The sequence below is a fragment of the Sinocyclocheilus grahami genome, unplaced genomic scaffold, assembly GCF_001515645.1.
Source record: "Sinocyclocheilus grahami isolate Dianchi unplaced genomic scaffold, SAMN03320097.WGS_v1.1 scaffold614.1, whole genome shotgun sequence".
Lineage (NCBI taxonomy): Eukaryota > Metazoa > Chordata > Actinopteri > Cypriniformes > Cyprinidae > Sinocyclocheilus > Sinocyclocheilus grahami.
The window spans coordinates 220,104-234,939 of record NW_015505793.1 but is presented as its reverse complement, the minus strand read 5'-3'; the positions used below and the strand labels follow the sequence as shown (position 1 = coordinate 234,939).

Genomic DNA, 14,836 nt, shown 5'->3' with positions numbered 1-14,836 from the left:
GAACTGCTCTGGGCGCCTCCAGAACTCTCTATGGACACTGTGCTGTAAATCAAGTCTATTCATTTAATAGCCCAATTTTTCTGTTCCCATTTCTTGTTCGTCCCATAGTGTGTGTCCTACATGCTAAATAAAGTGAAATGGCCTCTATTATGGAAAACAAGCATGGAATCTGTGGTTATAAGGGATATACTGTGGGTTCAGTAGTGATGATGTATGATCATGTTCAGGCAATGCTTTCTGATCTTATGCTTTACAGAGATGCCCTCTAATATTAAGGCCTACAGAGAATAAGACAAGACCCAGCCTTCCTTTAAACACATGCACAACACAAAAAAATGAATGCATGAAGCCAGACGTCTTAACTTACTCACCGCATTAAACCTACTAGATAAAAACAGCCCTAGGCGATGCATCTTATGTGCATGTGTGTATTCGCAAGGGTCAGTATATTTCTATAAAAGCAAAGAGCACTAATGTTAGTATGTGAAAGCATGTGAATGTGTGTGTTTGTCCAGGGATGGATAAACGCAGCGTGACTCATGGTGATTCAGCATTGTTGTTGGCCGTGGTGGTGGCTTTCTTCTTTGGCGGTTTCTTCACCGTCTTGGTGGTCTGCTGGCGAGGACAGCAGGATATGGTGGTAAAGAAGAACGAAAGAAAAGAGTATTAATACCTTTTACGGTTATAACAAGACCTTATCGAGCAACTGGGTGAATGCAATTCAGTGAAGGCATGTGCTCACGACAGCGCACACTCAAAGGCTTGGAAAAATGTGTATACAGAAAATAAACAGGAATATCTCGTTCTGGTTTACATACAAGCGGGCTGATGTAACAGACTTAAGAGCATTCAGAAAATATTCAGAGCCCTTCATTTTGTTATGTTGCAGTATTAAGATTAGCAAAATTGCTGCAAAATTTCCCAGTCCATAGTGTAGCGATGTACTGTATGAAGCACTGCTCGCACAGAAGTCACTTTCAAACCAAGTAGCTCTCTTTTGGTTGATGTAGCGATTCTAGCGAATGACCAATTTGAACTCGATGCAAAAATAGGCGTGTGGAATTCTTTCATCCTCATGCAAAATTCCAAATCACATTAAACGTGACTGGATCTCACATGGAAAATTGCCAGAAGAATTTTTGCAGCAGAATTTTTTGTAGCCGTCCTCAGATCTGTGCCTCAACACAGTCCTGTCTTTGAGCTGTCTTCTAGGCAGGTTTGTGCCTTTCCAAATCATTTCCAATTAATTTAATTTGATCTCAAAGATCTAGAGAAATGGAATGCACCTGAGCTAAGCTTACCACAAATTAGTAATGGGGAGTCGTCTCCAAAAGAGTTGATTCCTCAACTCTGAATAGCCCTAGTTTCGTAGTCGACTCCAGCACAGGAATCGACTCTCACTGTCGACTCTGATGTTGTGTCCGAAACGGCTCGCTGATTCTCTAATCCCTATGTAGTGCATGGCAGTTGAGCAAGGAGTGAATGAAATGAAGCGAGGAATTCGGACACTGATGTATTTACACCATGCGTCAGAGAGATGGAGCCGTCGCAGAAACAACTTGGTCACATATTGTATCCTACATGCAACTTACTAAAACAACAGCCATAGTGCCTTTAGTTTGTAATTATACATACGTCCGTGCCAGCTTTGTAGCTTAACTGTTATATTAATGCAATAAACATACATTTGGTTTTCCATGGTTAACCTATTTGTGACCCTAGACCACAAAACCAGTCATAAGGGTCAATTTTTCGAAATTGAGATTTATACATCATTTGAAAGCTGAATAAATAAGCTTTCCATTGATGTATGGTTTGTTAGGACAGGACAACTAGTTGAAAATCTGGAATCTGAGGGTGCAAAAAAAACGAAATACTGAGAAAATCACCTTTAAAGTTGTTCAAATTAAGTTCTTAGCAATGCATATTACTAATAAAAAAATTAGTTTTAATATATTTACAGTAGGAAACTTACAAAATATCTTATTATAATATCCTAATGATTTTTGGCATAAAAGAAAAATCGATCATTTTGACCCATACAATGTTTTTTTGGCCATTGCTACAAATATACCCCAGCGACTTAAGACTGCTTTTGTGCTCCAGGGTCACATTTGTATTCATAATAATTAAACTGACCATTTTAAAAATTTATTTATTTTTAATATCTTTAACGCTACTAAGCAGCTTTTTAAAACAATGGGCATATGTGTTCAGAGCCATCACTCGACCGTTATGAATTCATTAAAGAATACTTTCTTTCTTTCTTTAATTCTGACCTAATATTTGACCACTGCTGTTTCTCATGACTATTCCCTCTATAAAAATAGGTATTAGCAACAGCTAGACATTGATGATTTCAAGGAAAAATCACTAAATTGGACTAATTTGAACAGTCCCGCTGAAAATGTGTTGTTTTAATAAGGGGAATTTAAGGAATCGTGTCAGGGAGAAAAAAAGACATTAATTGTGTAAAAAAACAACTGCAATCTTGTATTATTCTTGATCCTGTTGTGATATAAAGTAAATGGATAGATTCCTACAGTGACAGCCGGGAGTCGGAGTCGACCTTGAAAAACCTGGAATTGAACACCACTATCACAAATCTGATTTTTGATTTGTCATTATGGGATGTCGACTGTAGACTGATGTAAAAAAAAAAATAATAATAATAATAATTGAAAGCATTTTGGCACATGGCTGCAACAAAAAAAAAATGAAGGGGTCTGAATGCTTTCTGAATGCACTGTATTGCAAATAAATCTTCAGAGTTCTTGATTTGCTTGCATTAAGATTGGTAGACACATTATAAACTATGAGTGACAAAATAAGGTCCGAATTGTGGGTATGGCAAATAAAACATCTACGCTATATTTTACTCAGTCTCATTTCAGCAGATGCATAGGCCACTTTAATGGTGTTTATCATAGAATTTAATAGACAAAGAGCAGCATGAACATTCTGCTAAACATGTCTTTTGTGTTCAATGGAAGGGGGGAAAAAAACACATGCATACAAACAAACATACAAATAATGCAAATAATCGATGATGTTCTAGTAGTTGTTATAAACATTTCTGCTTTCCTAAACACTGAATCTTCCAGACACAACCGACAAATGTCACAACAAAATCATGTTTTAAATAATACAGCTTGTTCTGAGTGAAAACAGAAGGACAAATCAAGATATTTGTGTCTATATACATTCACCCTTGCCTGTTTTATAACACATTTTAATACTGTATACTTGAAAGTCTGAATACATGTTTCTTGCCTAATTAGATTGTGTGTGTCTATGAACCACATTAATAGAATACGCCTTTATTGTCATTGTATTTTTCTGTATACAACGAAATTAGGAGCACTACTCCTGACTGGTGTAAGAAAAACAAACATATAACCACAGACAATAAATACTATAAGACTGTACAGTACAATTTTACAAGTAAATACAACAAGTGACTGAGTCCTGATATTCACATTGACCAATCCGAGTAAAGTGACCATTTATAGTATTGCACGTTGGCCACGTGAATGAACTAATCAACCAAATCAAATACAAGCACAAAATTTGTCTTGTGGTGTGATCACTGGCTCTCTGAACAGACTCTATCTGGCATTTAAAGCTTGCCAAACCTCATTCAAAGCCTGAAACACAAAGACTTCTTTAGAAGAGCCTTTTGCTTGTCCATTCACAATGTATCTTTGACGCTCTGTAATTCAGCGAAGGAGCTCTGTGGGCTAATAAAATCACTACATATCTCATTATTGAAATCATCACCTCTGTGGAACTCTGAATGATCCTCCCACAGACTTTCTTTGTGTTTGCTGTAAAGGCTTACTGGGGGTCATGACCTTCAGCGACTTGCGAGTCTCGTGACCTCACAGTATTTGAAGAGGCCAAACTCCGCACAGTCCTGAACCGCTTGAATGAGCGCGGAAACTCATCCAACAAACAGAAAGCAGTGTGCAGTTGCGTATGAACAAACCCCAGCAGATCGACCCCTCCTCTCTCTCAGCAAGTAGGCAGCTGAATCACATGCTGGTCACATCAGCATCAGCATTAGAAACAGGCTGAGACAATGGGCGCCTGCAGAGCGGCTTTCAATGAGTCAGCAAACACAAAAACACCTCACTGAACTGCTTGTGTGTGTTTAAACAGGACAGACTATTATAAATATGAGCTGTACTCAAAGCGATATTTACTGGAGTTATGTCTCACTATGGTTACAGGCATTAAAGAAGCAGATTTACTTTGGTTACATACCAACATTTTTCAATCCGTACTTGTCTGCAATTGTATGTACAGGATTAGATTTAGGGAGTCACACCTGTTAGTAAATAGGGTTGTTAAAACCAAACACTCATTATGTGAACGCGGCCTACAAAGTTAGATTATTTTAGGACTATAGCCGTGTGTGTGTGTTACCTGTGCGCGTGACTGTTTTAGCCCGAGGTAGCGTGGCTGCAGTGTGCGTGTTGTCTGTGCTGTCCAGCTGCAGCTCGTCTTCGTTCTGAATCAGAGTCAGATCCTGCATGCTGAAACTGCGCAGCTTCTCTGATAACACACCCTGACCCTGCAGTTCAATAACACAGAAGACTCAAATATTACAACTGCATTATCTTATTCAAGGCACTAAACAATTGTACCGTACTTGTACATATGACAATAAAGTTCTTTGCTGAACCCAGTTTGAATAAAAGACAAATGTGTATTGAACAGTGATCCTGCCCTACACTATGCAAAATATGATAAGATAAGTTTCTTTCTTAACGTATGCAAGCAATAAAAATAAAAAAAAAGCACACTGCTCTTTACAATAGCACCTAGGATTCTCAGTAACAAGGATTTTTTTTAATGCTGGACCAGTAGGTCAGAACTTTACTCAAAAGTAAAGTTTTTACTCAAAATTCACATTTTAAATAAATGCTGTTCTTTTGAACTTGCTATTCATCAAACAATCCTGAAAAAATGTATCTCGGTTTCCTCAAAAATATTAAGCTGCACAACTGTTTTCAACACTGATAATAAAAATAAGAAAAAGGATCATGTGACACTGAAACTGGACTACTGATGCTGAAAATGTAGCTTTGCATCACAGGAATAAATTACATTTTACAATATAATCAAACAGAAAACAGTTCTTAATAATATTTCATAATATTACTGTATTTACTCTGTTTTACAGTTAATTAAATCATATAAAAAAAATTACACTTTTAAGAAAAGAAAAACAAAACACTCTCACTCTGGCCCCAGGACCACCCGACTCCATTGAGCCCTGACCCCCAAATGCACACTTCATCTAAAACACAGTGATTTGACCTTTGAGGCTGCTGTGACTGCTGCAGTGGCTGCAATGTTGAGTCCTCTCTTCCCAAACCGCATCATGGTCTCATAACTGCGGTCTTTAGCCTGGGTTATGTACTCATCAATTTCCTGTAACACACACATACATAAAAAAAATGTAAAGACTCATCTTTAACAATAGTTTGATTATATTTAATGATGCAAGTTGTATTTGTACCCTTTCTTTATTGGAAAGCGTGGGGTGCACAAACTTGCGGTACAGCACACTGGAGCCCTTGGTGTACGGGGACAACAGCCAGATCACAAAGGCAATCTTCAGCTCAAAATAAAATGGAAACCTGGAAAATGGGAAGTCAACATTTAACAATTAATACAATAAAAGCTATATTAAATCATCACTTTTAAAAATTTGTTTAGCTTATTTTTAAAAAGTCGTAAATTACCTTCAGAATGATACTCAATTTGTGAAAAATCAAATGTATATATAATGTGATAAATATTTCTGAAATAGTTTAACAGTATGAACTGACTGACCAAGAGAGAAGCATATCTGTGATCGTCTCTGCTGTCGTAAATAATGCAAACACTATCCAGTACATCATCCATTTCACCTGAGGATGGAAACACACACAGATGTTATAATCAAACACATGTGTACATGACATCAGCACGCATCAGGTCACATGCACGTTCTTGCTGAATATAGCTTTGTGTGTAATGCATGACTGCCTCATGAATAAACAGTCACCACTGCACTGCATTGCCAGTTATATCTCCATCTTTACTGCCAATAATATCCAACTGAGTAATTATTAAATGACACATAACTATGGTCATCTAAAACTGCATGTGCATTTATGAATTCATCTTCAAAAAGGTTATAAAATGTCTAAAGTGTTTTTACTAAACATTTCTAAAAGAATGGAAGGTGGTGCTATTTGTAATACAGATGAGAAAGATGCTAAAAATGGTGTCTAAGCCAGAAAACTGCTGCCCTGGTGGTTTCCATAGCAACCAGTAACCCGAGACTCCAAGATAAATATGGTTTCAAAAAATTAAAAGACATATGTGCACATTAAAAAAATATATTCCTAAAATCTTAGGGAATAAAGCGAGGCCTTTCCTGGGCTATTTGGGAAGCATATTATCTCTTTTAAAACATATATAATTTTGGCACTTTCCATGAATAGGGTATAAACTGAGGCACAAAAATGTTGTTTTTTCAAAAGAGAACTGTTGTGCGTCTCTCCGAGCAACACACAGCAGTGATTCATTTCTGAATGAATCCTCGTTTTGAACAAATCGGGTGAACGAATGATTCAATGAACCATTAATAAAGAAAGCCATTTAAGTCATTAAACGTTATTGTAATAATAATAATAATAATTTCATAATAATAATAATAATTTCATATTTCCATATTAATAAAAAACCCATTAAAGGGATAGTTCACCTAGAAATGAAAATTCTGTCATCATTTACTACCTTCATGTTGTTTCAAACCTGTATGGCTTTGTTTTTTTTTCAGAACATAAAAAGATATTTTGAAGAATGTTGATAACCAAACTGTTTTGTTTACCATCGACCTCCATTGTATGAAAAAAAAGATTTTTTTATGTTCCACAGAAAAAAGAAAGGACACAAGGGTGAGTAAATGATAACAGAATTTTCAAGTTTGGGTGAACTATCCCTTTAAAACCCATTTAAAACCCATTAATCTCATGGTATTATTTATGGGGGGGGGGGTTATCAAACATGTTGAATCAAATAAAATATTTTTTTTCTAAAGTTACTTTTCGATGTATTTCTCATTTAACACAATGGCTTTAAATTATCTTTTGGGGTAATTTCACAGCCAAATTTGATGCACCATTAATTTGGTTAATTAGATTATCACTTGAGAACTAGACGAGTCCTCTGCTCAATCTGACTTGTGCTGCAGCCTGTAATTAAACCACGCCATGCTGGTTTCGTCTGGCAGTTTTTTTCCTCCATTTCTGTCACCGATGGAGTTTTGGTTCCTTAGCCATTGTCACCTTTGGCTTGTTTAGTTGTGGACGCTTAATTTCTGTCAATATTGCGGACTTGATTGCACAGACACTGTTTGAACTAAACTGAACTGGACGATGACATCACTGAATCAATGATAAACCCACTTTAACTGAAAAATTTAGTGTTTACTATTGTCCTCTTGCATTATCGACACACTATTTTCCTGTTTAATACTGTAAAGCTGCTTTGACACAATCTCTATTGTATAAAGCGCTATAAATAAAGGTGATTTGACAGCCCCAATATATATATTATTATAGCGCTTCATACAATACAGATTGTGTTAAAGTGAAGCCATTCTGAAATACTCGGGGGGTTATCAAACATGTTGAATCAAATAAAATATTTTTTTTCTAAAGTTACTTTTCGATGTATTTCTCATTTAACACAATGGCTTTAAATTATCTTTTGGGGTAATTTCACAGCCAAATTTGATGCACCATTAATTTGGTTAATTAGATTATCACTTGAGAACTAGACGAGTCCTCTGCTCAATCTGACTTGTGCTGCAGCCTGTAATTAAACCACGCCATGCTGGTTTCGTCTGGCAGTTTTTTTCCTCCATTTCTGTCACCGATGGAGTTTTGGTTCCTTAGCCATTGTCACCTTTGGCTCGTTTAAATGTGGACGCTTAATTTCTGTCAATATTGCGGACTTGATTGCACAGACACTGTTTGAACTAAACTGAACTGGACGATGACATCACTGAATCAATGATAAACCCACTTTAACTGAAAAATTTAGTGTTTACTATTGTCCTCTTGCATTATCGACACACTATTTTCCTGTTTAATACTGTAAAGCTGCTTTGACACAATCTCTATTGTATAAAGCGCTATAAATAAAGGTGATTTGACAGCCCCAATATATATATTATTATAGCGCTTCATACAATACAGATTGTGTTAAAGTGAAGCCATTCTGAAATACTCACATACTCCTTGACGTTTTTCGTCTTCACTGCCTTATAAGATGAATAGGCTGGATAGAGGGTCCCGAAGGCCAGGCTGCAGAGAGAAAAAACTCCTGTTAAACACACAGCCCGGCAGACACTGACAAGCTCATCTTACCATTACACCAGCTCACTTCAGCATCTACAATTTCACTTGCACCATTACCTCAAGGTAAAGAACACAATTACTACACTTAAGGGGCTGCCTATTTAAGTGTTAAAGGTAGGATAGATATCTCCGGTTCATTCAAATCCAACCAGAACAGAAATAAATCAGTTTATGAATCACATATCCAATATACTGGTGGCTGATCAAAATAGTCAGACCTGTACTTCAGTGAAACGCAAACCCATAAAACTTATCCCAGTCAACACACTAGCCCTACTGTGCACACACAATCATGCTTGATGACGTTACTGAAAGCAAACACCCCGAATCTGAGAGCCATTAAATGTGAAGCATATATGAAAGGGAATCGGAGACCATGGAGACGGATGAACACACAAAGGGACCAGATTAGACGCAGATGCCCTGCATGCGCAGCATGCACTCAGACACGTTCACTTGCGCTCCCACACACACAAACATGCCATTTTGTGCTGATGTGACAAAAGCTGAATGTTCTGCAATGGCAGATCCAGCAGAGGATGTCAGGATTAGTGGTCGACCCATATTGGTTTTTTGACAGCCGATGCCGATATCTTGGAATGCAGGGCGGCCGATGGCCGATATAATTGTATTTATTTTAATTGATATTTAAGAAATTTGAAATCATTTGAAAATGGATTAAAAAATAATTGTGTTAAATAAACATACTTATACTTTAGATGACAAAGTATATCACAAATAAATAAATGTTTAATAAAAATATAATTAAAAAGGAAGAAAACACTGTAACCAACAGGGCACTCAGTATTCTGGGAAGTTTGTGTGCTTTGGGAATCTTTTTTTTTTTTTTTTTTCAAATACAGCCAAGGTAACACTCATTTTACATACAGCACACGGTGGAAATTACATGAATATGGCAGTGGGCAAATGCATAAAGCGCAGCATAATTTGAAATCACAAGTTTAAAGAGGGGTTGTTTATATAGCCTACCATTTGCCTGATTTTATACAACATAAATTTTTCTGGTTGATTTATGGAGTACTGAAATTAGATCCAAAATGCCCTCTGTAAAAATCTTTGACTAATGCGTCAACAAAATGAAACAATCATTTTTGAACCCGGCTTTCAGATTTCTGTTCTAGAAATGTATGCAAATCAGTGCATATTTAGTTAGATAGATGCCTCATTTGCACATACAAACTTGCCATTTCAGAAAACTTGTCAAACAAGAAAATGTTTGCAATTCTTAATTAATTAACTCGGGAATATAGTAATACCTAAGAGTTAAATTTTTTACTCCCTTATAGGGCATCTTGCCTTTAAAACATGGTTGTACTTATAGTTCATATGATGCATTCTACTCTATAAATGCACATGTTCATGTAGACTGTGCACTGTGGGTAATGCGTAATGAAGCATGAGGACAGTGAGGCAGTCTGGCGCATGGCAGACCACATGCCCTCTCTGTCCCATTCGCTAGCCTGACTCCCATAATCAGGGCAGGACTTAGGGGGCCGGGGGCCCCTGGGCTTGAGGTTATGTTTGGGCCCTATACCTACACTACAAATGCCCAATGGTAAGTCTGGCCATGCCCATAATGCATCTGCTCGCCACAGTTAAAGCCACAGCAAAGAGCATTCCATGAGATTCAGCAAAACCAGGATAATGATACCTGATGTTTGTTTCTAACGGCCTAGATCAGACCAACACAGTCATAACAATGAATTCAACCTCTCCCATTTGTGCCCAAGCAGTTTTTGTAATAATATAACCTGCACATGCATTGTGGAGCAAGGCCTGAGTGTTTGATATAATCGATGAATCAGGACCAGACTGGCCTCCTTTACTAACCAGGTAGGCCTTATTTCAGAAAAAACCCTCATCAACCCATCTCAGAAGTCTCTGATAACTGTGATTTAAAAATGGACATTTGAAAGTATGATGACATAAGCATATAGAGGAGATTATGTGATTGGTATAATATACACAACAGCTGGCATGTTAAAAACCAATATGTCTTTAAGCCAAAAAAGTCCATTCTCTATTGGAGTGTTTGGTACATTAAGGCATAATATCATCCACAGGGCATTTTGGTCTAGGTGAAAATCATGCACACAACAAGCAACCCTCGTCTGGATATAGTCATCGCTTTGTTTTATTAATTTAACCCTATATGCCATTTATAGGAGTAGCCGAATAAATGTTAATATTAAAAGTTTTCAATGAAAAAAATAATCAGAATATGTTCTAATTCCATTGAAAAGCGTCATGTATCCGCATCAACACAAACACACGCGCGCGCGCCGCATAGACACTCACACCACCATCCGCGAAATGATCCACGACACCATCTTGATCTCTGCGAGGACTTTTCCTTATTTCAGTCGATTATTCAGCATCTCCATTCCGACCGCACGAGTGATGCTGAATATCAGGAGGAATCCCGGCGGATCTTGTGTGTCTGTGTCTCAGTGTAGCAATGATTACTGAGAGCCGCTGCATATGCACTCAGTCAGCCCGCGTCTCTTAAAGGGACAGTGACATCTTTACCTGCTCCGGTTATTAAAAAACAAACATTAATTTATATGTTTCATTGCTGCCCTGACAAATATTTGACATGGTATCCATAGCTTCCGCCACAACAGTACTGTTGTACATACTTATTGTTACTACTGTAAAGTGTGCACCAAATGTATGTTTTGAAAAGATAGTCGTGTGGTATGTAGGCTATATTTCAAAAGTTTTCATTTGCAGCTCAAAATTTTCATAAGTCCATAAGTATTTATCTTAAAGCCTTTTATATTTTACTATAATATGTGTGGCCCGCTGCAACCCCAGAACCCGCTATGGTTCTTCTGGGCCACACTGACACCCCTCATGTCCACCACAAAGGTTCCTCTTATGATGGGAAAGAACACCAAGGAAGTTCCAGTCAATGCCACCCCAGTGTTTGCAGTCGTATAGCCTCAGCCAGAGCTGCTGTCCAAGACTGCTTCAGTCCCAGAGCTCCTCTCTCAACCTCCCTGGTCCCAGAGGTTCCTGCTAAAGCTGCTCTGGTCCAAGAGGATCCTCTCACTGCTGCATCTGAGGATCCTCTCACTGCTGCATCTGAGGATCCTCTCACTGCTGCATCTGAGGATCCTGTCACTGCTGCATCTGAGGATCCTGTCACTGCTGCATCAGAGGATCCTCTCACTGCTGCATCAGAGGATCCCGTCACTGCTGCATCAGAGGATCCTCTCACAGCTGCATCAGAGGATCCCGTCACTGCTGCATCAGAGGATCCTCTCACAGCTGCATCAGAGGATCCTGTCACTGCTGCATCAGAGGATCCTCTCACAGCTGCATCAGAGGATCCCGTCACAGCTGCATCAGAGGATCCCGTCACAGCTGCATCAGAGGATCCTCTCACAGGCTCAAGAGTTTCCTGTCACTGATTCCTCCATAAAGATATTACACCTGTGAGCCACATTAAAAAGACTTTGTGATTGTGAAAATACACAAAAATGTTTTAATAGGAAAATGTGATAATCTGGAACTATTAACCATTCCTTCAGCTCTAAGCCTCTTGTTTTACCAGTTTATATGTATCACTTTGAATGTTAATTTGAATAACAAACACACCATTTAAGGTATGTACAGGTGCATCTCAATAAATTAGAATGTCGTGGAAAAGTTCATTTATTTTAGTAATTCAACTCAAATTGTGAAACTCGTGTATTAAATAAATTCAGTGCACACAGACTGAAGTAGTTTAAGTCTTTGGTTCTTTTAATTGGTATGATTTTGGCTCACATTTAACTAAAACCCACCAATTCACTATCTCAACAAATTAGTTAAAATACTTCAGTCTGTGTGCACTGAATTTATTTAATACACGAGTTTCACAATTTGAGTTGAATTACTGAAATAAATTAACTTTTCCCACGACATTCTACTTTACTGAGATGCACCTGTAATGTAAAGAGCTAAACTACGTGACACTTCTTTTACAATTTGAAGCCCACAGGGGCACCATGAGCACTTTGAAGGGGGGTATGCAAGAAAGAATTATGGGTCCCCTCCAAGGAAACAAACAATCACAGGATTTAAAGGGGTTCAAGAGAGTAAAGAAAGGCAAAGAAAATAGTAAAAACTATCATTTCTTGTGAAGCATTTAAACTATTAAGTTTTGCGTAGGGCCCCCAGAAGTCTAGGATTGTCACCGTGTCTGATGCATGTGTGGGGGCTGGGGCTGATTTGGAAGCATCCCACTAAGTTTGAGATCCCTATGACTTACGGTCTCTGACGCCCAGACACTTTTAGGGCAGAAAAAATAAATTGCATAACAGTGTGATTAGTAAATATGGGGTCTCATGCGGTGTTAAACTTTCTTTTTTTGCCATTCAATAATTAAATTCAATATATCCCCTATGGGTTGTAAGGCACACCCTTGTGTGTGTGTGTGTTTTTCACTAGTCAAAAAGTTATTTGATAAACACTGATTATAGCCAAAGTTCCCCTTTTGAATAATGAAAAATCTAAGTAAACAGACACTATTTCAAAAGCTTTAGTTTATTGCAATGTCATCCATGAACCACAAAATGTCTTATAAAATAAAATTGTAAGCATTAAACAAATAGATAGCTAAGAAATTCATCGTGTAATTTCCAAACAACAGGGCCAAATCATTTCTTGAAAACCTTTATTTTGGGAAGAAAAAAAAAACAATCATTCGCACTGCTAAGATCAATATATATATTGGTACATATTAACGACCAGTAGTTCTGCAGAACTGGAATTGTTGATTCTTGAATGACGTTCCTCAAAGCCAGTCTAACACTTGCCGTCAATGAAATATTACCTAAATGGCATATTACAAAAAAAGCAAAGAACATGTTTTCATCAAAAAGACAAAAAAAAAAAACAGGAACTTAAAACTAAAAATAAAAAAAACTTTGGTCTAGTTCCCTTCCATGCTCTTATCCACCTCTCCTGAAAAAGTTGGCGGGAATCTTTCAATCAATTTAATTACTGTTGACCCCCATCTTAACTAAAAGCTCTTCTTCATTGAAGAGCACAAAATGAATGCGCTCTAAGAAGGAAACCCAGTGCTCATGTTTTTCACAGAAGTCATAAAGAAACCTTGTTGTAGGTCTTAAAAGATTCATGTCAGCTTATATCACTAGCTCTCTGAACAGTCCAACACATTTTAAACGCTGAGAAAAAGAACAGACTTTTTAAATACAGAGAAAAGGATTGTAAAACTAAACAATGCTCTTGTAACACTGATGAAGCGGCATCTTCATCCTACCAAAACGCTGAGACGTTCCATTATAAACAGCTTGTTTTGCAAGCACACTGGCCTCATCCAAACCTCACCCACCCCGAGACCCAATCTCTCAGTGACTTCTCCACCATCAGTTCAACAACTAAGAGCGGCCTAGCTTAGGCTCATGGGCCTTTAATGTTCCCACAGCGTCCTTTACGGCATGGTAGATGATGTTCTTCACCTTTAAACAACAGAAATAACATTAAATCAGAATCAAACGTGTTTGGCAAGCATTTAGCTTACCAGAAAATTTGGAAATACTGCTTTTGTGCTCCACAGAAGAGAGTCATATCAGGTTTGAGCAGAACGACATGTAGAAATACCTGTAGCTTGTCCTCGTGGTTAGTGTGAGTGGTGGAAAGGTGGCGGAACTCCTGCGTCAGTCTAAAACAGTGCTTCACATGCTCGGGAGAAACAAAGTCCTCTGCGACCTTGATACAGCTGTACAGGTTGTGCACCTGGGAAAACCAAGATGAGCAAATGAGTTTTTATGCGTCAAGAAGGGGAATGTATCGTCTAGGATAATATTGTTGTTGCAATGATGTGCCACTCACTTTGCAAAAAACTAATAAAAACACGAGTTTACACTTTCACGGCGTGATGTAGTCTAGTAGAATTCAGCTAAAATTAGGGCTGCCCCCTAACAGTCGACGAACCGTTAGTCGACAAAAAGAAGCTTGGTCGACCAAAATTTTATTAGTCACAGAAAAAAAAATCCACAGGAAGTGGTGAGGTCACTTTCACGGCGTGATGTAGTCTAGTAGAATTCAGCTAAAATTAGGGCTGCCCCCTAACAGTCGACGAACCGTTAGTCGACAAAAAGAAGCTTGGTCGACCAAAATTTTATTAGTCACTTAGTCGCAGAAAAAAAAATCCACAGGAAGTGGTGAGGTCACAGTCCGTGACGGACAGATCGTTAACGGCTCAGGGTTCGTACACATTTTTACCAATACATTTCCATGACTTTTGAGACAATATTCATGACCTAAATGTTCCATTATTTTACAATAAGAATAAAAATCGGTTCAAATTATCATAGCATATGTTAACTAAAACGAATGACTATTAATGCTACTCGTTTGCTTTCTTGTTTTAGTAATAA

At 37.9% G+C, this 14,836-nt stretch overlaps 1 protein-coding gene across 1 annotated transcript; it reads right to left on the bottom strand.

The window, feature by feature from the left end:
• Window positions 1–434: 434 nt before the first annotated feature.
• Window positions 435–10,923, bottom strand: LOC107557670 (receptor expression-enhancing protein 2-like). Its single transcript, XM_016241156.1, has 8 exons — window positions 10,743–10,923; window positions 8,297–8,369; window positions 5,845–5,921; window positions 5,528–5,648; window positions 5,326–5,439; window positions 4,429–4,576; window positions 4,271–4,290; window positions 435–615 (listed from the first exon to the last, which is right to left on the bottom strand). Exons 1-8 carry the CDS (start codon window positions 10,772–10,774, stop codon window positions 538–540), a joined length of 663 nt encoding a protein of 220 aa, XP_016096642.1. The 5' UTR covers window positions 10,775–10,923; the 3' UTR covers window positions 435–537.
• Window positions 10,924–14,836: the final 3,913 nt, after the last annotated feature.

Bases quoted from the DNA above. Each gene is read 5' to 3' on its own strand.
- LOC107557670 (XM_016241156.1), bottom strand. From the start codon at position 10,774: ATGGTGTCGTGGATCATTTCGCGGATGGTGGT. The intron at 5,440-5,527 runs GTACAAATACAA...TGTGTGTTACAG, and splicing joins CGCTTTCCAATAAAGAAAGG to GAAATTGATGAGTACATAAC. The intron at 4,291-4,428 runs GTAACACACACA...ATACAATTGCAG, and splicing joins TAAAACAGTCACGCGCACAG to ACAAGTACGGATTGAAAAAT.